Consider the following 27,067-nt stretch of genomic DNA (forward strand, 5'->3'; position numbering starts at 1 on the left):
TACTACAACCACATCTCAGAGCAGCCCTAGAAGCTGGGGGAAGAGGTGGGAGACATCACACGCCCATGCAGCCCCTCGGCTGAGCTGTGAAGAACACGAGTACTCAAGGTGTGACCCAACCAAACCTGAAGGACTAAGGTGCAAGCTCAGGGCCATGGAAGTGAAAGTGCTGAGCCCCGAGCCTCCGCTGCCCCGCACCCCAAGTGGCCCCACACACAGAAACAGACTTACAACCCCACGTGGTCGGCAGGTGGCACTGAAGTCTGAGCACCTGCCTAGAACATCAGGACATGCTCGGGAAGGTGGCAAAGGAGCCCATCCCAGAGAGCCCATGGGACGGCAATGAATCAGCCCGTACTTGGCAAAGGCAGCAGAGACTCTAGACAAAACCTACCGCCATCAGTCGGCAAAGTGTTCGTGCTGGGGGCACGCCTGGCTTCTGTCCTCAAGTGGTACCCAAAGCCACAGCAGTGCCATGCTTCCCCCAGCCTGGCACAAGCAGCCGAGCACCATCAAGGCAGCAAAAGGGACTGCTTGCTCGCAGGTGACTATCTTTGTTCGTTCAGATTTCCCCAACAATAATACCTAAGAATTAACTTTCTCCAAGGAGGCAGGAGGCAGGCAGGACTATAGAACAAAACAGCCTCGCAGACTCCATCTGAGTATTGAGGCGCTGCAGTATCCTGAGTGAGAAAAAAAAAAAGACTCCAGCTTAGATAAATTTAGGAGTCTGGGGGCAGAGTTACAGTGGTGGGAAGGGCGCTTGCCTTGCATTCAGCCAAACTGGGTTCAATCCCTGGTGTCCCATATGAACCCACAGCAGCACCAGGAGTGATCCAAGTGCAGAGCCTGGAGTAATCCCTGAGCATTACAGCTGTGGCCTGAAAGTCAAGGTGCCATTGTTACCCTGAGCTAGCAAAGCCACAAGAATTCAAGGAAAGGGCGAGAGGCAGGAGAGGGGGAGTGTGCCTGCCTGCCCTGCACACAGCTCACCAGGAAAACACCTGCTCAAGTCCCAGCACCGCATGTGGCCCCCCAAGCATTCCTTAATCAACTTCCTCCTTCTCCTCCCCAACAATCTGCCCTCAGTCAGGGGCTGCTACAACTGTCCTATTTCTCAGATCCTTCTCTGGGGTCACTGCATCGAGCACCTCGGAAAAGTCCATCTCATGCATTGCAGCTACAAAAACTAAAAAGTAACGAAAAAGGGGCTCACTGTGCAATCACTGACATGGTCCTGGGAAAGTTCAATTAAGGGGCTCGCACCAATCTGCTGGTGACTAGACTTGTGTGTGTGTGTGTTGGAGATGAGGGTGGGGTGGGGAACAGCAGAAAAACCCCACCAGAGCACTCAAGTGATGTAGCATCAGAAACTAGTAGACTCAGGTTTCTGAAGGACCTCTAGCTAGACACTGAAGGGTGGGAAGAGGCCCGCGCCCCCAGAAGCACAGCCCGAGATGCAGTTGCTATTTCTACTCTATTCCTGGTGCTCAGCTGCCTTTCCCAGAGAAACCACAGTGCTCTTGTCACATGAACTCTTAACAGCCTCCCTCCTGGTGTGGGGGATGGAGCCGTGGGTCCGAGCTCTCCAGCCCTCCCGCTCTCTCCCAGCCTGTGGATTTCTTCCAGTTTCAACAAAAATTCTTCCCTTCGCTTTGGATCTTTCTTTCTCTCACAGGAGCTGGTGAGAATCAAGTAAGGTTTCAAGTCTGGGTGATCAACTCTGACTCAAACAAAACAGAAACTCAACAGGTGACAACGGTACCAGGCCTGAAGGAAGCCTCAGTTCTTGGCTCCTGGAAGGCTGCTACAGCGTGAGCCATACTGCAGTCCCTCTCCGCTGGGTCTCAGCAGGTGACAGATGAAGATTCTTGTGCAGCCCATCCCCAGTGTCTCCTGAGGGTACAGACACTGGGTGCCACGGTGCAGCCAGGAACCTGCATGAAACGTTCACACAGGAGAGCTGCTACTTCTCTTCTTGTACAGAACATGAATCAAGCCTGATCACATCACTCAGCTACCAAAAGGAGCCATCATCTATCACCAGAGATCCTAGAATTCTATTCAGAAGTTGTAGTCCTTCTAAAAATCAAATGTCACTAGGGGCTGGAGTGATAGCACAGCGGGTAAGGCGTTTGCCTTGCACGCGGCCGACCTGAGTTCAATTCCCAGCATCCCATATAGTACCTGGTCCCCTGAGCACCGCCAGGAGTAATTCCTGAGTGCAGAGCCAGGAGTAACCCCTGTGCATTGCCGGGTGTGACCCAAAAAGAAAAAAAAAAATCAAATGTCACTAAACCCAGAAACCTCATTCTGGTGAGGTCTGATTTCTGTGCTCCATAATTCATTCTTCTTTTTTGCTTTTGGGCAATACTCAGTGTTGCTCAGGATTACTCCTGGGTCTGAACCCAGGAATTACTCCTGGCGGTGTTCGGGAGGCTATATGGGATGCCAGGATCAGACGTGTGCAAGACAAACGCCCTCACTGGTGGACAATGGCTTTGGTCCCCATATTTCACATTTAGACTTTTTTTTTCCGCTTTTTGGGTCATACCCGGTGATGCTCAGAGTTTACTCTTGACTCTGCATTCAGGAATTACTCGAGGCAGTACTCGGCAAACCATTTGGGATGCAGGGGATCGAACCCAGGTTGGCCACTAGGCAAACACTACCCGCTACACAATTGCTCTGGCCTTCACGTTTAGACTTCTTTCAATCCTATGTGGAGAGGGGAAAAAAAAAATCAAAGTTAAAAAAAAAAAAGAATTAAGTACTGCTTTTACAAAGGAACTGGTGGGGCCGGAAAGATAGCACAGCAGGTAAGACACCTGATTTCCACGCAGTAAACCAGGGTTGCAGCCCATTAAGGTTTAGATCCCTGGCATTCCATATGGCCCTCTGAGTACCCCAGGAGTGATTCCTGAGAGCAGAGCCAGGAGTAACTGTTTGTGTGGCCCCCCGAACAAAAAAGTAAATAAAAAGAAATTGGTTTAAAGCCATACTGCTAAGTAAAATTTTAATTTTGTTTTCTTTTTTCCCCCCCTTGGTACCAGGAATCAAACCTAGGACCTCACACATGGACGTGCCCCACCTCTGAGCCACATCTCCAGCCCCTAAACATCTTCAGTCTGTTGGTAAACGAACATCCCCATGTACACGTTATAAAATAGCACGCCATAAAATAAAACAGATTAGCCCTTTATGTCTGCCTCAAAGATAAAAAACAACGACGTGGCCCAGGAGGGCGGGCCCGGGTTCACTCGGATGCTCCCAGAGTCGCTTCGGAAGATTGTGTCCACAGGCGTCCCGCTCGGACGGCACCGCGGCGGTCACGCGTGGCCAGGCCGGTGCCCGCGCCGCAGAGGCCCGGCCGCGGTCACGTCCGCTCCCCGCCGGAGGCCGGCTCGGGCTCCTCCCCGTCCAGCACCCGCCTCAGCCAGAGGTCGGCGCCGCTCTCCTCCCGCAGGAAGCACCAGCCGACGAGCAGCATGAGGGACAGGCTGAAGGGCAGCACCCGCCACCAGGGCCGCTGCTGCTCCCTCCCCAGCGAGTGCTCCACCGTCCAGCGCACCGGGGACGCCCGGCTGGCCGAGAACTGGATGGGGCGGCCGGGGTCGTCGTCCCCGCCCTGCGCGGACGGCGGGTGCAGGCGGCGGGCGGCGCTACGCGCGAGCCCTAGCGTCCGGGCGGCCCTAGGGGAGAAAGAGCCGTGAGCGGCGCGCCGCTCGCCCCGCGCCCCCCGGGCCGAGCCCCGCGCCCCCGCTCACCCGGCCGCCGGCGCACACAGCACCCGGCTCATCCCTGGCCCCGCTCCGCTCGTGCGTCACTTCCGTCGCGCGGAAACGGAAACCGGGCGCCCTTCCCCGTCACGGCTGCAGAACGCGCGTCCGACGGCGCACCGGAAGTGACGCTCGGCCGCGGCCCCAGTAGGCCCGGCCGGTGCGCGAGGGCTGCCGGGAACTGTAGTCATGCGGCGACGCGCGCAGGCTCCGCGGCGAGCCGGTCGGGTCGGCCACGCGGGAGCATCCCTCGATGCTCCCTCTTAGCTCGGTGCTGCTCTTTTCGCGGGACTTTCAGTCACTTAAGTCGTCTTGTTCCCACTGGAAGAGTCTCGGGAACAGAGAGGCAGTTCTCCCGTCCTGCCTCGGAGCAGCGCACCGGGCTCTCCGCTGCGTCCGCACGACCCGCCTAGCGCCGTTGCCAGAGCGCCCTGCGGGTGCCTTTCCGCATGGACCGCCCCCAACAGGCCAGATCCTCACCCAGTGACGGCCTGCGGATGCCTGTGCTCACTGGACAGCCCCCTCTGTGTCCAGTGCCCAGCGTTCTGCCTGGTCACGCTGGGCCTGGCCCTGCTGCCCTCAGACCACTTAGGCACCATTACAGACCCTGGAAGGATGTCACAAGGGGTTGGTGGCATATCAGATCCTGCATGTTTCCTGGAGGGAGAAGTTACAGGCTTGGGACCAGCCCTCCTGGAAACAGCAGGGACACAGTCCAACACACACACGCACACCCCTCCTCTGGAAACAGCAGGCTCAGGGCTGGAGGGCCCTGGTTGGGCTTGCAGCTCAGAAACCCAGCATGGAGGCCTGGTGGGTTCAGCTTCCACACGGCCGGTCTCAGACCTACTCTGTCAACAGAGGCACCTGTGCCCCTCCTGCCCGCCTGTTCACTGGCCCCTCCCCATCTGCTCTTCTCAATACCTCCCAGAATCACTGCCAAAGCCAGATTCCCAGCAGGGCACCCCAGAAACTCCCAGTGGGTGCAAAGAGGAAGCTGGGGGCTACGTGTGAGCAGGATGAGCCAGGAGCCTCCTGGTGAGCAAATATGGTAACGTGAAGAGGGCATCCCAGAGAGAGGTACAGGGGTGGGCCACTGGCCTTCCACACAGCCAGCCCTGGTTCAATCCCAAGCGATCCCCTCAACTCTGCCCTGGAGGAGGGATCCGGGTGTTCCTTCCCTGCTGCCCGTGACACTGGTGACCCTTGCGAGCCCCTGTGCACCCGTGGGCTGTGCAACTCACTGTACACACACAGCCTGGTGCAGAATGGAGGGGGTCTTTGCCCTCCAGGCTTGAGCACTTGGGATCCCTGACGGGCAGCCCTGGGGTGCTGGGTGATGGGCTCACAGTGACCCTTCCAGTGCAGCCTGTTCTTGTCGTCATGAGAAGCCAACAATGTGTCTGAGCTCACTGGCCCAAGGCAAGGCCTGGTGTCCTGCTCCCGGGTGAGGCTGGCCCGAGGCAGGCAGTGGGTAAGAGCTGACATATTGGCGCTATTGATTTTCCTGGGAAGATCAACATGGTGGGCATGTGATGGGCAGGCCCCTGACCTCTGGGTGGACAGAATCTGAAGCCGGGAGGGGGCAGATGGGGACAGAGTGGACACAGGGCTGCACCCTAACTGGTGCCAGATGCTGGTGGGGGCCAGCCCCAGCCCCGCTCCCGGGCTGAGACGTATACAGGCAGCACCCTTTAGCAGGAAAACACGCCAGAGATGCCCCCTAGGAGAGCTGCTGACCGCAGCCCAGCCTCGCTAGTAATAAAGCTTTACCCAACTCTCCTGGAGCATCTTTTAACTTGGTTCTGACTCACTTGTGGCTAAAAAGGGGAAAAGCTCATTGACAGCCCCACTGGAGCCCTGGAGCAAATCTTTAGTCCCTCACCTGTCTGTCACTCGCCCCTCACCAGGGTACGGCTGATGCTTCTCGTCAAGAACAAGCAGAGAGAGGGTCTGAGAAAAGTGTCTGCCTTGCTCACAGCCAACCCTGGTTCAATCCCTGGCATCCTCTCTGGTCCTCCAAGCACGCCCAGGAGTAATTCCTTAGTGCAGGGCCAGGAGTAACCCCCGAGCATCGCTATTTGTAACACCCACCACCACCAAGAAAAAGGAACAAGTAAACAGGAAACAGTGTTAAGGTCCTTGCACTGCTGACGTGGCTGACCTGGATTCAATTCCTGGAGCCCCACTGGGAGTCACCCCTGAGCACTGCCCGAAATCAGCTGTGAGCACTGCCAGATGTGATTCCAAAGAGAAAAGCAAAGCGAGCCACATGTAAAGTGCACAGCGAGCACAGGCCCTGTGCGTGCATGTTCCATGTGCCAGGCAGCTCCTTGCGCTGGCTGCCGTGCTGACTGAACTCGGGTCGGCTCCACTGTGGAGGTGCTGCCCAAGATTCAGCCTGGGGCTCTGGCCCAGCTTTGCTCCCACCACTAGCACCCCCCGCACACACACCAGGCCAGGGCTGGGAAGATGTGCAGCAGGTGGGACACTGGGGCGTGCCCAAGTACTGGGCCTTCCTTGGGTCTGTGCCCCCGCAACTCTTGAACCCTGTGGGCGTGGACAGACCCCACTGCCCCTGCCACGGGAGGCTCCCAGATCCACAGGCTCAGGGAGCAGCGGGGCTCGGGGTCCCTGCTCCCCCACCCTGTGGCCGCGTGGAGGCCGTGAGCAGGATGTCCTCTAGTGCAGCTACTCCAGAAGTCAAAATAGCATGAAATTTAATTTTCCGCCTGTTTGGCAGGCTCGTGGGGCCCGGTCAGCAGCAGAGATAAGGGCCCGCCGCTGGGCGCAAGGCAGCTGGGGGGTGGCAAACACTCCACCGTCCCCCGGCGGCAGAGCCCTCCGCACCCCCCCGCGGGCCCTGTTGCCGGGGCAAGAGCAAACGGGCCGTGTTTGCCCAGTCTGTGGGGACAATGCCGTCGGCAAATATTTGCCAGCGCACTGGCTGCAGAGCACAGATATAAAGCTCGGGCTCAGACGGAGCAGCGGGCTGGAGCTGAGGCGGCAGGTAGGCGGCGGCCGGGTCCCTGGCTGGAGTCTGGTGTGGGGCTAACACGGGCAGGGGCAGTGGGGGTCCTGGAGCCTGCGGGAAACCCCTTACTGCCCCCTCACTCCCTGCCCGACTCTGGGTGAGGCGGTGGACTTGCCCCCGTGTCTGGGGCACCTGGAGGGCTGAACCCCCCACCTTGCCCCAACTCCCTTTGTTTCTCGCTCTTCTGGGGGGGGGGTGGCTCCCTCCTCCCACCCACCCCGGACCGACACATGAGCTGACCAAAGGCTACTGACTTGTCTTCCCGCACCTCGGGTCAGTGGGAATCTCTGTGGGGGGCTCTGCTAACCAAGACCCCCCACCTCCGGGCGTGAGATGGGAGTGTCTGCTTTTCCTTTGCCCTCCAGTACAGACCCTTGCTGCCTTTGGGGACCCTCCGGGGCTCGGAGAGGCAGCCCTGACATCTGCTCCACCTGACTCTGCAGACACCAACTGCCCAAGGCCTGAGCTCTCACCCACTTGGCCATGGCTGCAGGTGTAATCCGGCCCCTCTGCGACTTCCGGCTGCCTCTGCCCTCACGGGGGCCCTTCCTGCCCTCTGACCCTGAGCCCCTGGACACTTCGGAGGAAGAGGAGGAGGAGGAGGAGGAGGAGGAGGAGGAGGAGGAGGAGGAGGAGGAGGAAGAGGAGGGGCAGCAGCCCGGTGTGCTGGCCTCGGTCCCACGGAGCAGCCCTGAGCCGCCACCCATGCAGCTGCTGCGTTTCTCTGAGCTCATCAGTGGGGACATCCAGCGCTACTTTGGCCGCAGGGACACGGGCTGGGAACCTGGTGCTAGTGACGGCCATGTGGACAGCAGCGCGGGCCCTGGGCTTCGGGTTCGAGCCCTGGCGCTGGGGGAGAGCGAGGCGGCAGAGCCAGGGCTCCACTCTCCGGGGGGTCCTGAGGGGCAGCCCCTGGGGCCTCTGGCGGAGCTCTTCGACTTCGGGCTGCGAGGGTGTGCTGGGCCCAGGGCAGCTGGCCGCTGGCTGCGGTTGCAGCGCAAATACGGCCACATCACACCCATGGCCCAGCGCAGGCTGCCCCCATCTTTCTGGAAGGAGCCAGAGCCCAGCACCCTGGGCCTGCTGAACCCACACCCGCCCGACTTCAGTGATCTGCTGGCCAGCTGGTCCACCGAGGCCGGCCCGGAGCCGTCAGCTGGGGGCACCCAGGCGTTGGAGGCTGAGCACTAGGCGAGGGACAGTGTGCCACCTCAGACCCCCTCCCCACCCCCGGGGGCTGACACACGACATGCCCATGAAGGCCTCCGAGCAGCGAGAGCCTGGGACCAGTGCGCCGAGGAACGTCTGCCCACAGGAGCTGTTGTTTTATTTGGGGGGCGGCGGCAGTGACCTGGGCTGGTGGAAGGGTTGCCGGTGGTGCAGCTTGTGCTGGACGGTGCAGCGGCACCTCGCCAGCAAGCCCAGGAGCTCCGCCTTCCACTGCAACCACCTGCAGGACACAACACACGGCTACCTGGGCGCCCTAAGCCCCGCCCCACCCCAAGCCCCGCCCACGACTGCACCCCTCTAAGCCCCGCCCCACAACCGAACCCCGCCTCTAAGCCCCGCCCCAAGATGGCACCCCGCCCTCACAACAGCACAGGTCCCAAATCCCCACCCTGAGCCCCGCCCCACAACGGCACCCCACCTCTAAGCCTCGCCCCTCTCCTAAGCCCTGCCCTCATCCCACCCCCATCCCCCTACCCCCAGCCCCCTAGAGAAAGAGGCAGCTACCGCCCACCTCAGGGCCTGATAGATGCCCCAGCGGTTCAGGGAGACCACAACGCTGGGGGCCGTGTCCTTGATGAAGAGACGTTGCCACGCTGGTGCTCCCCGGCCCTGCTCACCCCACAGACGCATGAGGCTCTCCTGCAGGGCTGCCATGGCCTCTGAGCGCTGCCAACACAAGGATAGATGGCGGACAGAGTGACGGACAGAGGGGTGGAGAATGGGGGGGGGAGGAGAATGCGTGTGGGGGGGGGAGCGGGCAGTCTCTGGGCTTGATCTCCCGGGATCAGCCTGGTCTTAGCTGCTGGGAAATGCAACCTGGGCAGCTGGACAAGGACACACCCGCACAGTGGGAGGGATGTGGGTCTCACCAGCTTGGTCTCCGTATTAAACTTGAGGTTCTGGATGGCCCTGTGGTCCTGCATGCTATTCTCCAATCTCATCATTTGGTTCTGAAACTAAACACATGGCCCTCTGCCCCGCCTGTCCGCAGGCATGGAGCAGGAGCTGGGCATCTGGGAGTTGAGAAGGGGCCCCAAGATGCCTTGTGAGGCTGAGCTGAGGTCCTGTGATCACAACCAGGCTCTCTGGGGTTCAGACCTGGCCCGCTGTGGGGGGACGGCCTGGGTACCGTGGTCAGCTTGCCCTGGATCTCAGCGATCTTGCGTCCAGAGTTGTCCTCCTTGAGCAGCTGCACGGCAGTCAGCAGTGCTGCAAACTCCTGCCGCAGGGCCCCTACCGCCATCTCTCTGTGGGAACAGGAGGCCTGGACTGGGCCCTGCGTCGGGCAGGGATGCGGGTGCCTGGACAGGCTGGAGTGGTATGGGCAGAGACGGGGGCTTGCAGGTGACAGAGAGGACAGGAGGGGCGCAGCTGCCAGGTTGGGGGAGGTTCCCTGAAGTTCACCATCATAGGTTGGTTTTGAGGTAGCCATACCCACCGGTGCCCTCCCTAGCCAGGTCCACACCACCTCACCTGGCTCGGCCTTCAGCAGAGATCTTGAGGTCCAAGTCACTCTTGTGAAGGACACACTTGTCCCAGAAAGCCTCTATCTGCAAGGCCAGTGGGCAGTGCACTGAGGCCAGCACGTGCACACATGTGTGTGATCATGTGTGTATCTGCATGCACACAACACAAATGAGTGTGCTGTGTGCATGGCTGATTGTGTGTGAATGTATGCATGTGAGTGGCTGTATTTGCAAGGCTGTGTGGATGCATGTACATCTATGTGTGGCTCAGTGTATGTGCATGTATGGCTGAGTGTGAACATGTGTGGCTCAGTGTATGTGCCTGTGTGTGGCTGAGCATATGTGTAGCTGAGTGTATGAGCATGTGTGGTTGAGTGTATGTGCATGTGTGTGGCTGACTGTATGCACTATGTACATGCATGTGGCTGACCGGACATGAGTGAGGCTGTGTATGTGCATGTATGAGTTTGTGTCTGCATGTGTGTATGAGTGAATGGACATGCACATGTGTGGCTTCTTTGTGTGTGGGGGGTTGGACATGTGCAAGTGTGTACAGCTGGGTGGACATGAAAGCATATCTGTCTGCATGTGTGCGTGGGGCAGGGAGGCAGCTGACCCACATACCTGCCGGGGCAGGCTGCCCACAGTTTCCTGCACTTCCCTCAGCTGTGCCTCGACCTCCTGCTGGCCCTGGGCCAGGCTTGCCAGGGAGTCCTGCTCCAGGTGTTCCCACTCGCACCTTGCCTGGGACGGGGAAAGGCCACGTAGCCATGGGGAGCGAGGTCAGAGCCCTCATGCTCATGCCTGGTAGCAGGGAGCCTCGGTGGGCACCCGGGGCAGCCCCTGCCCCTCACCCCAGGCACCGAAGAAGAGCCTCATTGGGGAAGGGGTGGGGGTGGGCAGGGCAGTGGTGCCCAGCGGGGTAGGGGCAGTGTGGGCAGCCCTCTCCAATGCTCAGATGCCCCCAGGTACATGGTGGCAAGGAACATTCTAGTGGGGGTGGTGGGTGCCCCACGAGCAGCCCATTGGGTCCCTTCTGAGAGATTCACAGAGAGCCAAAGGAGAGCCTGGTGGAAGGTCCAGGGTTTCCTTGGGCAGCGAGGAGAGCTGGAGAGAGGGGGCCTCAGGGTCCCTATCCAGCGTGCCCTGGTCCCTGGCCTTACCTCGCTCAGCCGCAGGCTCAGTGTCCGTTCCTGCAGGTCCAGCCTCCAGTTGAGGGCCAGGAAGTGGTCGCTCAGATCCTTCACCTGCTGGGCCAGCTGGGCCAAGGACAGGTCCAGGGCCCGGTTCTTCTCCTGGAGCTGCAGGGACAGGTGGCATGGGGATGACTCCTGGTTCTTCTCTCTGAGCTGATGGGATGAGCCTCAGGGCACTCCCCCACCTCTGCCCCCCGCCCCTCCCTCACCAGCTCCAGGGCATCCTGAGTTTCCTGCTGAGCCAGGGTCCCTGCCAGCCGCATGGCCTCCAGGCTGTCCTGACTCTCCTGGAGGTAGAAGGCCACCTCCTCCGCCTGGCTCTCCTCCAGGCGCCCCTTGGTGTCCCTGGCAGGGCCCCAAGAGCGTCCTTCAGCTGGTGGGTCTGGGACTGCCAGGGAAGTCTGGCAGTGGTGCCCCAACTTCCCAGGAAATCCCAGCAGGTTGAGAACACTGTGTGGCACAGGGTCTTACAAGCTGCAACTCCCGCGTCCAAAGACACTCACTGGGCCTTCTTCTGGGTTACCAGGATGTGGTTCAGGGACTCCTGGTTCTGCCGCACGAATGTGGTCAACCGGACTACGGCGTCATCCAGGCCCTGGCACCGCTGTACTACCCGCTGCTCCTCCTGCTGCAGGCAAAGCTCAGCGGTGGCCCCGCCCCTCCTCGACACCCCGCCCACATATATCCAGACGCCCCGCCCACGCCCCCCTCCCCAACGCCCCGCCTACTCTCTCTCCCGACACCCCAAGTCTCTCTCGATGTCCCGCCCCTTCACCCGAGGCCCCACCCACGTCCCTCCCGAGGCCCCGCCCCTTATCCTGAGGTACCGCCCACGTCCCCGAGGTCCCGCCCCTTCCCAAAGCCCCACCCCTCTCCACGACTCCCCGCCTCCAATCCCTTCCAGCTCCACTTCCAGCCCGTCTGCTCCCCATCCACACGCACCCCCATCCCCCCGCGATCCCGCGGCTGCCGCTTACCTGGCACTGCTCAAGTATGGCCTGCACGCGAGCCTCGTCCAGCTCCTGCAGCTTCTGCCATCGGACGTCCAGCTCTTCCCGCAGACTGCCCTCGGCCTTGAGCCGTGTACTCTCCGAGGCCTTCATCCTCTGCAGGGGGCGCTCGGTCCGCGGGAGCAGGGAGGGGCAACCCGGATCCCCCAATCCCGCGCCCGCCCCCAGGCCCCACCTTCTCCAGCGCCCGAAAGCTCTTCTGCAGGAAGCCGCACAGCTTGGCCTCTCTCTTGAGGAACCGCAGGCTCATATCCTCCCCCAGCTTGGTGACCTGGGCCTGCGGGGAGTCAGCCCCCGGCAGCGCGGGGCTCCTGGTCTGCGCTGTGCTTCTGCAGCAGTGGCACGCCTCGGGTACCTGTGCCCCGCCGCGCTGCCAGTGCTGGGGACGCGCCTGTCTCCAGGGTCTAGAACCAGGCCCATCTGGTACCTGGGGAGCCCCCATGGCTCCTAGAAGGGGCACCGCAGCAGGAGCTCCTGCAGATGTGTTTGTGGCCTTGGTTGGTGAGGATCAGGACCCCTATGTGGTGCCCGTGCAGGGCATGGCCTGGCCTCCCTACACTATCTGAAATCCTTTTTGTGGAGCAGGAAGGAGGCAGGGGAGGGGGCACACTGCAGCTCAAGATTCTGCCTGGTCCCAGCGTCCCGACCCTAGCTGGCTCCTTGGATAGAGACAGCACTGTGGCACAGAGCCCCGCCCACTCGACGGGCGCCATGTGTCTGCCCAGCAGGTGCTGGTGGCTGTCACATTTCCCTGGCAAATGTGGTGGATGCGATTGCCTGAGGAAGGGCCGGCCCAGTCCCACAGCCCCAGGCCTCCAACTCAGCAAAGGCAATGCAGGTGGCAGTGGGCCACTGCCCACTGTCCCGGCCTTGTGTAGTGCAGCCCTGGACCTGTGGCAGAAGCTTTGGTGGGGTCCGTGTCTGGGAAGCCTGAATGGACACGTTAAAGGAAGTGTCTTAGGAAAGCTCCTGGGCTCCAGTAAAGAGGGGTGCAGGCAGGGGAGAGGCTCTGAACTGTCTAGAAGGTTCCACTCCCAGCCACAGCACCAGGCCACGCAGGATCTCACCAGGCAGGAGGGGGTGTGAGGAAAGAGTGTGGATGCAGGTACCTGCATCCGGGCCATGTCCTGCTCCACCCGCAGGCTGGCCTCCTCCTGGTCCCTCCGCAGGGAGCCACAGGCCGCCTCCCTGGCCTGGCCCTCCTGCTTCAGCTCTCCGGACAGCTGGGCGAACCTGGGGGCCAAGGCAGGCTGTGGCCACAAGACTGCACCCACAGGCCTCCTTGGTCACCTGTGTCTGGGCAACAGGAAGCTGACTTCCGTGGCCCCTTTGGGACAAGGGCTGCAGGGGAGAGCCAGGCGGGGCCCGCATCTGTTCCTCACCACCCAGCCGTGTGGGACTGGGGCGTGTGGCTGCGAGGGGTCTGTGGGTGCCCGTGGTGGGGAGCACCTGAGTGAGACCTCCTGCTGGGCTCCCTTCCGCTCCGAGTCCTGCAGAGCCTGCTGCCTCCGGATGCGGCCCAGGGCATCCCGGACCTCCAGCAGCCTGCAGCAGCGCACAGCCAGACGAGTGCCAGGGGTCGCACGGCCCCCCAAGGCCCGCCCACCGGGCCTGCCCCCTGCTGGTACCTCTTGTCCAGAGCCTGCATCTGCTTCTGGTTCTGCAAGGAAGCATGGGGGCTGCGGCGGATGCCAGCAGGGGCTCAACTTGGGGAGCCCCGCCTGGCCCCACCCCGCTCACCTCCTGCGGCTCCTCCAGGCCCCTGGCCGCCCGCTGCACCTCCTGCTGCAGCGCCCCCAGCTCTGCCTCCTGCCGCTGCAGGCGAGTGCGCACCTGGAGCAGCTCCCGCAGCAGCCCCAGCATGGCGCGCTCACAGTGGTCCCGGTGCGTGCCCAGGGCCGCCACCTCCGCCTGCAGCTCGGCCACCCTGCAGGGCCAGACAGCGCTGGGACCACACCCCGGAGCTCAGCGCCCCCAGGCTCCTGGCTGCTCACCTCTCTTCCATCTGCTCCCAGCCCCGAGGGGTGTTTGGCTCCAGGACGGTGGTGGAGGCCAGGTCGCTGGACTCCAGTGGGTCTGAGGACTCCACCGCGCTCAGGGGTTCGGGGCTGCGGTCCCCTTCTTGCAGGAGTACCTCCAGGTCCTCCAGGGAGATGGGGCTGGGCTGGGAGGGGACCAACGGGGCCGGGGGCCCCAGGGAGCAGGGGGTCTCAGCCATGCCTGCGGGCGACAGCCCAGCCCGAGGGCGCCACCGGACACTCCTCAGGATGGGCAGAGGAAGTGAAGCACTGGGTGCTGGGGCCGGCCGTGGCCTGGCCACTCCCCACCTGGGCAGGAACACAACAGAGTGGCCTGGGAAGGGGGCTCAGTGCTCAGGGATCGGAGGGAGCAGGGGCGGTCAGGGCTGAGGCCAGGCCTGCGAGGACTGGGCTGTAAAGGGGCCGCTGTCCTCACACCTCTCCTTCCTAGGCACGACTGAGGCAGGGCCCCAGGCACCTGTGGAACTTCCTCTGCTGACCAGAACCTTGTGGTGTCATGGCCAACTGCCGGTGGAACTCGAGCCCTTTGCCCTCTGCCCTCACAAGGCCTCTCCAACTGCCAGCTTCCACCCCAGGTAAGAGCTGGGGTGGTGTGCTCTGATCCCACAGTCTGACACAGCTGCCACTAGGTGAGGACTCAGGCTCCCCACATGCTTTCTGTGCGTCTGCCTTGGCACCGACACCCAGGGTTGCTGGGGCTTCCCGGGCGGCTGAGGGCATCCTTCCTGGGGCCTCCCACACAGGTGAAGGGGTCCGGGAAGCCCTGGGGACTTCCTGAGCTGCTGCCTTAGTAGCAAAGTGGGTCAGGAGCAAGACAGACTTGCAGACGAACAGCCCCCAGGAAGAAGACCCACAGTGCTGTATGTCTGCTTAGAGGGCACGGAGAGAAATGGATGGTCGAGGAGAGGGGACAGGGGAGCAGAGATGAGGTTGGGGGGAGACAGGAGAGGTGAGGACATGGGAGACAGAGGCTAGGGCACAGGAGAGAAGTGGATGTGGGGTCCAGCCTGCGCGTCTAATGACCCCTGTGGCCCCTTACCAGCTTCCCAGGGCTCTGTCCCCCCCAACACTCGTCCAGCAACCTGGCTGGAAAAAGCCAGAGCAGCCGTCAGGGCAAAGGCCTTTATTATGTCCCACTCGGACCCACTTCCCCCCGGAGACACCCCAGACAGGGAAGCGTTGGCCCATGCTCCCCTGACACGAGAGTCAGTTGGCTGAGGTCCAGTCTGTGCTGCCTGTGGGCACAGCGTCCTGCTTCCACTGACCAGAGCTGGCATCAGAGCCCAGGAAGGCACCGGGTGGGGAGACCGCGTGTCCGCAGAACCAGCGGTGGCCCTGTGCCGAGTCTCCGAGTCCTGCTCCCACGCTGGCCGGAATCCAGCTCTGAAGGCACAGCCCCTACCGTGGCGCAGGCACGCGGCTCTCCGGACGCAGCTGCAGAGTAGCAATGCTAGTCCCCACCGTGTCTGGCGGGGCCCGGGCCAGGTGGCTCCTGCCTAGGGCTGCCCCCGATCTCGGGGCTGGGACAGAAGCCAGAGAAAGAATGCAGGTGTGCACATGGACACACATGTACGCACACGTGTACACACACAGGAGGGAGCAGCTGGGAGGTGTCCAGGGTGCAGGGCAGGGAGGGCTGGGGCAGGCCCCGCTCACGTCTGGGCCAAAGAGAGCTCCTCCAGGCCGCCCTTCCCGAGCCGGTACCGGGCCAGGTCCTTCCTGGTCACGAGTCCCACCACCTGCAGGAGCAAAGGGGCTGTGTGCAGGCCGGGCGGGGGTGGGGCTGCGGCGGGGGCGGGGCTGCGGGAGGCCCCTCACCTGATTGAGGTTGTCCACCACCACCAGGTGCCGGAGGCCCAGGGCCCGAAAGAGCTTGAAGACCCTGGGCAGAGACGCCTCCTGTAGGGGAAGCTCAGTCAGCCCAGCCCCGTGCCTCCTCAGGCCCCCCACAGGACTCCCCCCTCCGCACACCTGGGGCACGGTGTAAGGAGAGGGGTTCATAAACTCAGACAGGTCCATGGTGCATTCGCGCTCGTCCTGGGACACGTGGATGGACTGGATGGGCGGGAAGCGCGGGTACGCGTCCCTGAAGTCCTTCAGCCGCAGCCGCCGCCGCATCAGGTTGGACCTCTGCATGAACACCTGTGTGGCGACAGCAGTGACGCCGTGAGCCAGCGGCCCCGTGAACCAGGGAAGGGGTTCCGTGCTCCGGCCGGCACCCACCTTGTGCTTGAGCAGCACGATGAGCTGCGAGCGCAGGATCAGGCCCTCGAGCCGGGCGGGCTGCAGAGGAGAGTCTGTCAGGGCCCTGCGTGTGCACTCGGCAGAGTGGCCACACTCGGGAGAACGTCCCAGCAGCGGGTACCTGGGCGTCACCGGCGGGTGCCACCACGGGGAAGCCGTTGTGGTTGGAGGTTGTGTCACTGAGCACGTCCACAATGACGCCCACCTTCTCCCTCCTGCGCAGACACGTGACTGGCGTGCTCATCACCTCCCTGCGGGACAATGGGTGAGGCCCCATGCCCGTCAGCCCCCTGCGGGACACAGCGAGCCCCTGCCCAGACCCAGGCACCCCTACCTGGCAGTGAGTGCATGGGAAGTGACAGGGGCCTCCCAGTGGAGAAAGGGCACGCTCTGCAGCTGGATGTGCATGTCGTACAGGCCCTGCGGGAGGGGAGTCGGAGTTCACGGGGGTCGCGCAGAATCCCAGGACCACCCGCCCACGCGTAGGCAGAGCCAGCTGACCTCGATGAAGACGTCGCCCACGATCTTGGCGGTCATGAGCACCAGCATGATGGGGAAGCCGTAGGTCACGCTGCTTGTGGCCTCCATCATGATGACCGTCAGGCTCAGCGTCATCCGCACGATCCCACCTGCGGTGCAGCATAGCTGCTGCTGGGGCCCTGGGGCCGCGCTCTCCCTCTCTGCCCCCCGCAGCCCCCTGGCAGGCTGGACTCACCGAGCTGAGCTGCTGCTCCCATCAGGGCGTATTTGCCTGGGTCCGCCCAGATCTGTGGGTGACACAGGATCTGCAGCTGACAGACATGTACCCAGGCACACGCGTACACACATGCACACACACACGTGCACACACAGGCACTAGGCACACAATGTGTGCAGACGTGGCATGAGCAGGTGGACAGACACGTGTGGCACACCCCGTGCACACACAGGTTCCTACACATAGCACATGCACGTACACAAGCTGAGTGGAACAGCAGCGAGGCAGGCGGAAGGGAGAGGGACCCCACAGGAGGGGCATCTCTGGGGTCTCCCTGCACGCCTACTGCCGGCCCCCAGCCCCTTCACATTGTAGGTGGGCCCTCACCGCAGCACCCGTGAGGTAGGACAGGGAGATGCCGAACAGCCGGCCCCAGGCGGCGCCGATGAGCAGGGAGGGGATGAAGACGCCGGCTGACACGGTCAGCCCGTAGGTCCAGCAGGCCAGGAAGAAGTAGACCAGGGTGAAGAGCCCGAGCGTGAGGGGGTTGTAGGAACCTGCGGGGAGGGCCGTGCCCACAGAGGCCTGATACGAGGACCGAGCACACAGCAGCAAAGGGGCAGAGCCTTAAGAGACATCCCGAGCCCCACCTCTACCCACAGGGCCACTGTGCCTGCAGGGGCAGGTACCTGGGGGGTCATGGAAGAGGCTGACCACACTCTTCTCTGGGGTGTTGAAGAAGGCAGCTGCCATCGAGTTGTACTCGCCATCTGCGCAGAAAAGCTGGGGAGTGGACACAACAGGGACAGCCCAAGTCAGGGCCCAGTGCAGGGCGTCGGGGCCGGCACAGGCCCTATTGGGGCACCCCAGCCACCCTGGGCTGGAGAGAGGGCTGAGCACTGGGCCGCTGCAGGCGAGTGGAGGGACGTGTCTGCATGCACGCAGGGCCAGGTCCCACCTGCAGCGGGTAGGACACGGAGCTTCCCCGCAGAGGCTGGCAGTCCCGGGATGAGTAGATGAGCACAAAGGCGACCGTGGCTGTGACGGCGGCCACCAGCATGGCCTCGACCACCTGCAGGCAGGGCCGGTGGATGTACCTGCAGCGAATAAGCAGGCACCAGCGGTTACTGCCTGGACCTCTCTGTGGGCACTCACTCCCTGACCCCCAGGAGGTGCAAGGGGTGGGGCCGGGCCTCATGTGTAGGGAGAGATGGGTCCTGGCATTGGTCCTCGGTTGCGCCACCCCACACGCTTGTCCTACCACACCATCCCAGCTCTTCACCTGATTCGGAACATCGTCAGCCAGTAGTTCAGGGCGTTGAACACGGCTCCAAGCACGCCACCTGGGCATAAGGCACGCGTGAGGCACGGGAGGGTCGTCAGGGTCCATTCGCCCGCCCGCCTGTCCGCCCAAAGGCGTCCAGCCAGTATCTGCTGCTCGGGGTGTGTGCGCCCGTGCCCCAGCCCTGGGCCCTTACCCAGCACGCCCATGGCGATGAAGATGGGGATCTCGTGGATGGTGTACACCATAGTCTGGGAAGAGACGAGCGTGCCTCAGCCCTCTGCTGGACGCAGAGCATCTGTCAGATGCCCACAGGGTCCTGCTCCTCCGCACCTGGTTGGCCCCTGGGGGCGTGGGCCATAGGGCACAAGGGAGGGCACCCCGGGGCACAGCTCAGACCCCCCCATGGCTGCTTGCAAGTTCATAGGTGAGATCTAGTCCACCCCTGCGCAGGGAGAGAAGTAGGGGGTTACCTCGCTGTCGAACCTGCCGAAGTTGATGAGGCCAGGGCTGGAGAGGTCCCACATGTTCCCGTGGTAGATGCTCAGGACGAAGTTCAAGGTGAAGGTAGAGATCATGGATGCAAAGAACTGGGGGCAAGAAACAGTCAAGTGGATTGTGGGGGTACAGAGCAGAGGGGCTGCGGGGTCGCTTGCGCAGGAGGGCAGAGTAGGGGAGAGCTGCAGGGAAGGGCAGAGCTGCAGGGGAGGAGGCAGCGCCAAGTCCCCAAATTCGGGGTTCCCACTGGCACTCACGATTCTCCACGTGAGGAACTGGTTCCAGAAAGAAGCACCTTCCTCCAGACTGAACAGGACCCCGCCTGCAAGAGGCGCAGCGGCCCATGGCATCTACCCACATGGTCTGGCCATGCTCGGGGGCTGGGGAGGCAGGGGGGGCCCTTACCCACAGGGGCGCCAAATGCAGCGGACACTCCAGCGGCAGCTCCCGCCGAGACAAAGTCCCGCTTCTCTGTGTCCCTGCGGAAGTACTCGAAGATCTGGTCCGGGGACAGAGGGGACAGAGTCTGGCTCGGCTCGGGGGGGCGGGGTGCAGACCAAAATCTCAAGCGTCTGTAGAACAGCAGCTGGGAGGCGCGTGGACAGCGCCAGGATAGGAGGAACTCTGGGCTAGAGGGCAGCCGGCAGACGCCAGGCCCAGCTAGTTGTGGGCGGGCACAGCTGCCTGGGCCGGGCCAAGCGCAGGCTTCACAGTCAGGAGTCCAGGGTCCGGCCTCAGCTGGCGGGTCCAGCAGCATTGCCAGGGACGGCCCCACAAAGATACTACTCCAAGAAGCGCCCGCAGCACCGGCTGAGGAGCACAAGGCTGGCGTGGGGACGCGCCCCCTCCCTGAGCCCGGCCAGACTCCCCTCGCCCTCAGGCAGCACGCACCCTGAAATCCCGCTTCAGGGACGTCGATCTCCCCTGCGAGACGCCGGCAGCGATGACAGAGCCAGAGTGGATCATTGGCCCCTCCTGAGGGAGGCATGGGAGCGGCTCAGCGCGGGCAGGACCAGCGGGCGGGTGTGCCGGCCACTCGCGGTTACCTTGCCCACAGCCAGGCCGCCCACCACGGACAGGATCACACCGGACACCTTGATCACCAGAGTCTGGAACACAGGGCATGGCAGGGACCCGCGGGTGGGCACAGTCTCCTGTGCAGAGTCCGCCAAGGGCACCCCCACCAAGCAGCCAGAGCCCATCCACTCGCCCCAAACTCCCTCCACACTGGAAACTGGGAAACCCCAGACCCTGCCCCTAGGAGCCGGAGTGTCACCCGCAGACGCAGGAGCCTCAGGTGGAGGTAACACTGAGGGGAGATGCTGCACAGCGAGCCGGGGGTGCCCTTGCCGGACACATGCGGAGAAGCCGAGAGCCACGCGCGGCCTCACCTTCAGACGCACCACGTGGGGGATTTTCACTCCGTTCAGGAAACACTTGATCTGCGGGATCCCACTCCCTGCGGCCACAGGCTGGAGAAGAGGGCCGGGCTGAGGTGTGTGAGGGACGCGCTGAGGCGGGCTGAGGGGTGTGAGGGCCAGGCTGAGGGAGGCTGAGGCGCACGTGAGGGCCAGGCTGAGGCTGAGTGTGTCAGGGGGAGCCCGGACACCTCGGATTTGCCTTTTCTGCTTGTTTTTGCGGCCACGCTCAGCAGTGCTGGGGTCACCCGTGGAGGTGTGTGGGGACGCGATAGGGCGCAGGGACAGAACCCGGCTCCGCTGTGTGCAAGGCAAGCACTGACAGCTTGTGTCTGGACCGACGCCCGGACAGCTGCCCAGGCTTACCTCTATGAAGGCGACGATGGCGGAGCCAACGAGCACGAAGGCGGAGTTGAGGGCAGCCCAGAGCAGGAGCGAGAAGGACAGACCCCCCTTCTCCGTGAACTTGTCGATGTCTGCACTTGTCAAGGGCTACTCAGGCTTCCTGGATGCCCCACACCACCCCCGGGGTGGCCAAGGACAAGGATACTGCCCTTGACCAGCATGTACTTGAGGCCGGCCAGCTTTTCCACCATGATGTCGATGAAACAGGCCACCAGGCCCGTGAGGACACCGATGACGGCGCAGATGAACCAGCGCTTGATCTCCACTGTCCGGAAGGCCTGCAGGCACCAGAGACGAGTGTGGGGAGCATGGTGAGCACAGGGAGCATAGGCAGCACGGGGAGCACAGGGAGCACAGGGAGCATGGGCAGCGCGGGGAGCACGGGGAGCACAGGGAGCATGGGCAGCGCGGGGAGCACAGGAAGGACAGGGAGCATAGGGAGCACGGAGAGCACAGGGAGCATGGGCAGCGCAGGGAGAACGGGGAGGACAGAGTATGGGGAGGACAGAGTATGGGCAGCGCGGGGAGCACAGGGAGCATGGGCAGCGCGGGGAGCACGGGGAGGACAGAGTATGGGCAGCGCGGGGAGCACAGGGAGCATGGGCAGCGCGGGGAGCACGGGGAGGACAGAGTATGGGCAGCGCGGGGAGCACGGGGAGGACAGGGAGCATGGGCAGTGCGGGGAGCACAGGGAGGACAGGGAGCATGGGCAGCGTGGGGAGCACGAGGAGCACAGGGAGCATAGGGAGCACGGGGAGCACAGGGAGCATGGGCAGCGCGGGGAGCACAGGGAGGACAGGGAGCATGGGCAGCGTGGGGAGCACGAGGAGCACAGGGAGCACGGGGAGCACAGGGAGCATGGGCAGCGCGGGGAGCACGGGGAGGACAGGGAGCATGGGCAGCATGGGGAGCACGAGGAGCACAGGGAGCATAGGGAGCACGGAGAGCATGGGCAGCGCAGGGAGCATGGGGAGGACAGAGAGTATGGGCAGCGCGGGGAGCACAGGGAGCATGGGCAGTGTGGGGAGCACGGGGAGCACAGGGAGCGGAGCGTGGGGAGCATGTGCTCGCCCCACCTACCCCCGCGCATTCAGCCCGCTCACCGCGTGGTTGATGCGTCGCTCCTCCTCCAGGAACAGCTGGTTCTCACTGTTGTCATAGTCCAGACTCTGCGGGTGTGGGGCGAGGGGAGACTCATGGGGAGGCTGGGGAGGGGGGAGAGGAGGGGGGGGAGGGGAGGAGAAGGGGGGCCTACCTCGTACTTGAGCGACAGCAGCTTCTCGTTGTGCGGGATCTCCTTAGGCAGCGGGGACGGGGGCGCCGCCTGTTGGGGGGGGCAGAGCGATGAGGACACCCCACAAGGAGATAGGCCCAAGGTCCCCCCAACCCCTGCCTGCCAGAGCCATCACCGACAGCCCCTGGGCGATGGGCAGTACCCGTGGGGCAGCTGGAGAGCTTGGCGCAGTGACCAGGCGGGGTGCTGGCAGGGGGCGGCCCGCTGACCCCTCCAACATCAGGAAGCAGGCAGGCCCTGGCACCCTCCTGATGGTGGGGCAGCTCCCAGCCCATGGACTCACATCCCTGAGGAGGTGAGTGGGGTCCCAGGCACACTGGTAGCTGCTGGCAGGACAGGTGCTCCCCACGGTGGGATGAGCCAACACAGTAGGCCCTGGGCCCTGGGCCCTGAGCCCCACACCCTCTGCCCTATGCCCTGAGCCCCGCACCCTCTACCCTACGCCCTGTGCCCCGAACCCTCTGCCCTACGTCCTGAGCCCTGCACCCTCTGTCCTACACGGCTCTTTGGACGCAGCTGCAGAGCAGCAATGCTAGTCCCCACCATGTCTAGCGGGGCCCGGGCGAGGACAGCGGCGCCCATGTCTAGAGGGGCGAGGAGAGTGGGGACGCCGGGGGCGGGGCTTGGGCGCCGGGTGGGAGGGGGCGCGGCGGCGTGGGGCGGTGGGGCACCCGGGGATGGATCTCGCGGGTCTCGGGCCGGGCGCTCCTGCCCGCGTCGCCGGCTGGCCCTCGCGCCCAGCTTTGTGTCCCCCTAAGCACAGACCCGGGACTGGCCTGACCCGCCGGACCACGTGAGCGCTGTGTGCTCTGCCCTGTGCCCTGTACCCTGCACCCTCTGCCCTGCTCCATGTCCAGAGTTGGGTGGCAACTCACTGGGTCCAGCAGCTCATCATCCAGCTCCACGGTGCTCATGTGCCCAGCGCAAACAGACCCTGGTGCAGGAGTCTGGGAAGGAGAGAAGCAGCTCAGACTCTGGCCAACGGGTGCCACCTGCTGTGTGGACAACCTAGAGGGGGCCCCAGCCCCCACTGGGCTCCAGGCCGAGCAAGGCGTGCAGGGGTAGCCAGGCCGGCAGGCACAGGGGTCTACAGCGTCCGAGGCCCCTGGCCCCATCGGGGGGGTGGGAGGATGCTGCCCACATGCTCCGCAGTTCTGCTGCATCTGGGAAGAGGACCAGGCTTGGCGAAATCAGAAGAGGGGGATGGACACGCTCTGGCAGTCCCCTACGGGAAGCCCAGGCCACGGTTCAGCGGGCTCTGGTCCATGCCTCCTGATTTCACTCTCTAGACCTGGAAAAGGCTCCCTCCCATCGTGGTCAAGTCCAGCAGTCCAAGGGGTGTCTGTCCCCCAGCAGAAGCCTGGTGCCTTGAGGCATGACAGGGTGGGCATGGCACCAGCTGGCAGATCTGCACAGGAGGAAACGGGCCAGCGTGTCGCCCTCTGTGGCTTCACAAGTCCCTGTAAGTCTGTGACTTTCTGAGACCCATAAACACAGCGAGCGGGGAGCTAGCATCCACACTGGATGTTGTACCATTTGGTGAGGAAGCAACCACAGCCTCAACACGGGAAAAAGACCGTCATGTGCAAATGCACTAAAGACCCCAGAGACAGCAGAGGAGAAGGCGGCCCAGGCGTGCAGACAGACTGCAGGTCAGGGCCCTGGGAGAGCACGGCAGGTGGGCACTGGCCCCGCCCAGGCTCCATCTCTGGCACGCCGAGTCCCGGCAGGAGTGGGCTGCTAGCACCAACGAGCAGTCAGGTGTGGGCTCTAGACGGGGCCCTGAGGGGGCACATACCCACCCACCAGAGCCGAGGCCCCGTCTTTGGCAACCACCCAAACTAGAGAGCAGTCAGTCTCTTACCAAGCCCAGAGCCACAGCACTGAAGGCCACCTCCTGCCCAAGAAGCATGGCACAGGGTAAGGCCAAGTGCTGGTACTCACAGGGCCTTCCTGGGGGAGAGGCGCAGGGGGTGGAAGATGAGACAGGCACACGGGGGGGGGGGGGGGGGGGGGGGGGGAAGGGGGCTGTGGGCTGGCCACACTGGTCACTGGCCTTCACACGGTCCACACTGGGTCCCAAAGACTCAGCACTGCCCAGCTACATCCCACCAGGCCCAAGCTGGGCTCACTACTCCGTACCACAAGTTGGCTGGCTTAAGTCAAGAGTGGAAGTGAGCCCGGATCAGAAGAATTGGCAGGGAATTGGTGGGATCTGGAGGTGCCATTCCGGGTGCCCCCCCCCACCCCGAGATGGGCGGACCGGCTCCTGCAGCTGCCCTGCGCCCCCCACCCCACCGCAGACCGCGGCCGGCCAGGAAAGCGAGTCACACACGGCGGGCAGCCACAGGCCAGCGGAGATTTACGGAACTCTCCGCAGAAAGAGGAAACGCAGCAATCCGGGATAAGCAGCAGTCGGCAGCGGCGCGGCTCAGCGGTCAGCGCTCCCGAGCCCGGCGGCGCATGGCCAGTCCCGGGTCCGCGCTTAGGGGGACACAAAGCCGGGCGCGAGGGCCAGCCGGCGACGCGGCAGGAGCGCCCGGCCCCGGGACCCGCGAGACCCATCCCCGGGTGCCCCACCGCCCCACGCCGCAGCGTCCCGCAGCCGCGCCCCCTCCCACCCGGCGACCGGGCCCCGCCCCCGGCGTCCCCGCTCTCCTCGCCCCCGGCCCCCCGCAACCCTCGCCCCCGCCCACGGCGGCCCCGCCCCCGGCCCCGGCCCGACCTGGCGGGCGGCGGGCCCCGTCCCGTTCAGCAGCGGCGCGTCCTCTCCGGCAGGCTCCGCGGGCCGCCCCGCATTCCTCAGCAGCGGCGCCGCCTCGTCGTCGTCCTGGTCGCGGCCGGACCAAGACACCTTTTTGGAAACGTTGGCCATGCCCGCCGCCTCCGGGACCGGGCCGGGCGGCTCTTGACCGCACCGGACCACGTGACCCGCCGGGGCACGTGACCCGCCGGCGCCGCCGCGGGACCGGCGCGCGGGGCCTTCCGGGAGGCGTGGCCTCGCGAAGGGCCTTCTGGGAGGCGTGTCCTGCGCCCGTCTGCGCACGCGCACTGGCGGGGCCGGGGGCCGCGACCCGGGCTAGACCTTCGGCTGTTACCTTGCGGGTGCGTTGGCCGTGACCGAGCAGCCGGGACTGGCGGCAGCGGCGCCAGGGCCCGGGATCAGCCCCCGCCACGGCTCGGGTTGACTGGGAGGGGCCGAGAGTGCCCGGGGAGAGGGTCTCGCACCGCCGGGAGTTCCCAGCCAAACTGTCTCTAGGGCCCTAGTGCGGATCCCCAGCTTGCTTCGACTCCCGGCACGGAGCCAGGGGTGACTCTTGAGTACTATCGTTAGTGCGACCCCCCAGCTAAAACAGTTGTGCCCAGGGTTTGGAAAGGTCTGCTGAGTCTCCCACAGTTTTCTACCTGTACTGTCTCCATCCTAGGAAAAACATTAACAATCAGGGAACCCCACCTCCCATCACAACTGGGAATAAAACCAAAACTGAACTCGAAGTCACGGGAAGTCGCCCGAGGTCTTCGGTTTCTCCCATGAATACCCTGCAAGCTCTTGGAAGGACGAACGGACACATTCTTCCTAGTGTCAGTGCAATCCTGCACTTGGGGTGCAGCACGGGGGACCCCACTGAGACAGCGACAAGGGAGGCTGGCATGGCCCAGAGCTGAGGAGGGCGAGCTGGGCCCCAGGGCCACTGCCGGCCCCCGGGCTGGAGGAACTGACGTTTCAGGGGTCCCAGTGGCCAGGGCAGGCAGTGCAGGACAGAGGGGGTTGCAGTTTCACAGTCTGTGCTCCCCAGATTGGGTCAAAGGCAGGACATGACTCAAGTGCAGGAGGCTGTGATCCCGTGGGCCCCCAACAGCTGGATGTGCATTCACGAGTCCCTGACAGTTTCCTGAACCCTGTCCCCCCCATCCCCAGCACACTGATGGCCATGCCACTGACAGCACAGCCCACCTGAGCACCTGGGTCCATGTCACCATCAGCTGTGCTAGGACCTACCTGTCCCCCAGGGGTCCTCTGGCCAGGTCCACAGAGGTGGGACCCTCCCTCCTCACCATCACAGCACACCGAGGTTGCCAGGAAGAGCAGCCAGGACGTGACTCAGGGAGCCGGTGTCACATGTTTCCCTGCCACGAGTTCTCCCTGATCTTGACTCATGGACAGGCACAGTGTGAGGCGGGGACTGCACAGTGAGCCTTGCTGTCTGGGTCTCACTGCTGGAGCCCAGTTCTGAGCCTGCTCCACACTTCATGCCCATCTGCGCCAGTTGGATGGGGCGGGGTGCTTGCCTGGCATGCAGCTCACTAGTTCCATCCCCAGCACCCCGTATGATCCCCAGCCTCACCAGGAGTGACCCCTCAATACAGACCAGGAGTAAGAGCTGAGCATTGCCAGGGGTGGCCCCAAAACAAAGGGAGGGGAAAAAAAGATGGAGGGGCTTCTCACTACCCACCATACACACACATATAGTAACAGAGACACACTTACACACTCATTCTCACTACCCACCATACACACACATTTAGTAACAGAGACACACTCACACACTCATTCTCACGTTGACAGTCCCACACACACAGACACTCATATTCACAGACACACACACCCATACATGCCATTTTCCTCTCTGTTCCCCTTGATTTTCCAAGTCCCATATCTGCCTTTGGGCCCTGGCAAATGTGCAGCTGTGATGTGAGTTTACATTGCACCGAGGTTTGGAAACAGACTCTTCTATTGCAATTACATCTAACTGTCCATGCATTTTAATTGTCACAATCCAGAATATTTTTTTGGGGGGGGGGTCCACACTGGCAATTTTTTTTATGTAGGAGTATTTCTATTCATTCAGTTGTTAGTTAGGCTGATTGAATTGGGCATGAACTCCACACCGGCAATTCTTAAGGGTTATTCCCTGCTCTGCACCCAGGAACTACTCCTGGCAGTACTCAGGGAACCATAAGGGTTGTCAGGGATCAAAATCGAGATGTCTGGCCCTGTGCAAGGCAAATGCCGTCCCCTCTGTACTATCACTCCAGCCCCCGGAATTTTGTTTTAATATGAAAAGGACACATGAAGACGCACATTGGCAAGGATGCAGGGACTCAGGTGGTTGGGCAGACACTGGGTATGAGAGCTGGGCAAGCATTTGGGGCCCCGACAAGGCAGGAGGAGAGTCAAGTGTGGCTTGGCCTGGCTGTCACAGCAGAAGGGCTGATGGTCCGCAGACAGCCAAACACCAGAAGTTCCCACACAGCAGCGGCAGCAGGTTGGGAGAGAACGCAGGACTCCCCTGGGGGACGTGGAGCCTCCTGACGCCCCTCCTGGTCCTGCCAACAGCTTGGGGGCCATCCCGGCCAGCCTAAGAAGGCGTCCATGAGATTCCCAGCTCTGCCTGTCAACTGTTCCTGCGTCCCTGCTTCCTTTTGTCTGGTTCTGATGTCCTGTGGAGCTGCTGGCTCTCTCTGGTCCTGCTT

General features: G+C 63.1%; 4 protein-coding genes across 4 annotated transcripts; 1 reads left to right on the forward strand and 3 right to left on the reverse strand.

Annotated features, from left to right (window-relative positions):
• Positions 1-3,040: 3,040 nt before the first annotated feature.
• On the reverse strand, positions 3,041-3,855 carry LOC130042990 (ubiquinol-cytochrome-c reductase complex assembly factor 4). The gene is made up of 2 exons (XM_056135290.1): positions 3,768-3,855; positions 3,041-3,692 (listed from the first exon to the last, which is right to left on the reverse strand). The coding sequence occupies exons 1-2, from the start codon at positions 3,797-3,799 to the stop codon at positions 3,377-3,379; spliced, it is 348 nt and encodes a 115-aa protein (XP_055991265.1). The 5' UTR covers positions 3,800-3,855; the 3' UTR covers positions 3,041-3,376.
• Positions 3,856-7,296: 3,441 nt separating this feature from the next.
• Positions 7,297-8,154, forward strand: PERCC1 (proline and glutamate rich with coiled coil 1). Its single transcript, XM_056135271.1, has one exon. The coding sequence runs from the start codon at positions 7,297-7,299 to the stop codon at positions 8,002-8,004; it is 708 nt and encodes a 235-aa protein (XP_055991246.1). The 3' UTR covers positions 8,005-8,154.
• Positions 8,140-13,933, reverse strand: CCDC154 (coiled-coil domain containing 154). Its single transcript, XM_056135106.1, has 16 exons — positions 13,710-13,933; positions 13,447-13,642; positions 13,344-13,375; positions 13,165-13,260; positions 12,825-12,948; positions 11,891-11,992; positions 11,683-11,811; positions 11,209-11,333; positions 10,915-11,050; positions 10,673-10,810; positions 10,134-10,253; positions 9,517-9,593; positions 9,173-9,290; positions 8,913-8,999; positions 8,555-8,709; positions 8,140-8,263 (listed from the first exon to the last, which is right to left on the reverse strand). The coding sequence occupies exons 1-16, from the start codon at positions 13,931-13,933 to the stop codon at positions 8,140-8,142; spliced, it is 1,983 nt and encodes a 660-aa protein (XP_055991081.1).
• Positions 13,934-15,204: 1,271 nt separating this feature from the next.
• CLCN7 (chloride voltage-gated channel 7) lies at positions 15,205-24,533 on the reverse strand. The gene is made up of 25 exons (XM_056135223.1): positions 24,318-24,533; positions 22,468-22,539; positions 21,554-21,622; positions 21,402-21,467; positions 20,444-20,576; positions 20,260-20,369; positions 19,867-19,947; positions 19,522-19,584; positions 19,367-19,450; positions 18,881-18,974; positions 18,733-18,797; positions 18,451-18,567; positions 18,174-18,228; positions 17,978-18,038; positions 17,654-17,792; positions 17,385-17,478; positions 17,083-17,252; positions 16,714-16,765; positions 16,500-16,627; positions 16,333-16,418; positions 16,120-16,249; positions 15,978-16,037; positions 15,726-15,896; positions 15,573-15,653; positions 15,205-15,493 (listed from the first exon to the last, which is right to left on the reverse strand). Exons 1-25 carry the CDS (start codon positions 24,465-24,467, stop codon positions 15,407-15,409), a joined length of 2,418 nt encoding a protein of 805 aa, XP_055991198.1. The 5' UTR covers positions 24,468-24,533; the 3' UTR covers positions 15,205-15,406.
• Positions 24,534-27,067: the final 2,534 nt, after the last annotated feature.

The sequence above is a fragment of the Sorex fumeus genome, unplaced genomic scaffold, assembly GCF_029834395.1.
Source record: "Sorex fumeus unplaced genomic scaffold, SorFum_2.1 ptg000110l, whole genome shotgun sequence".
Lineage (NCBI taxonomy): Eukaryota > Metazoa > Chordata > Mammalia > Eulipotyphla > Soricidae > Sorex > Sorex fumeus.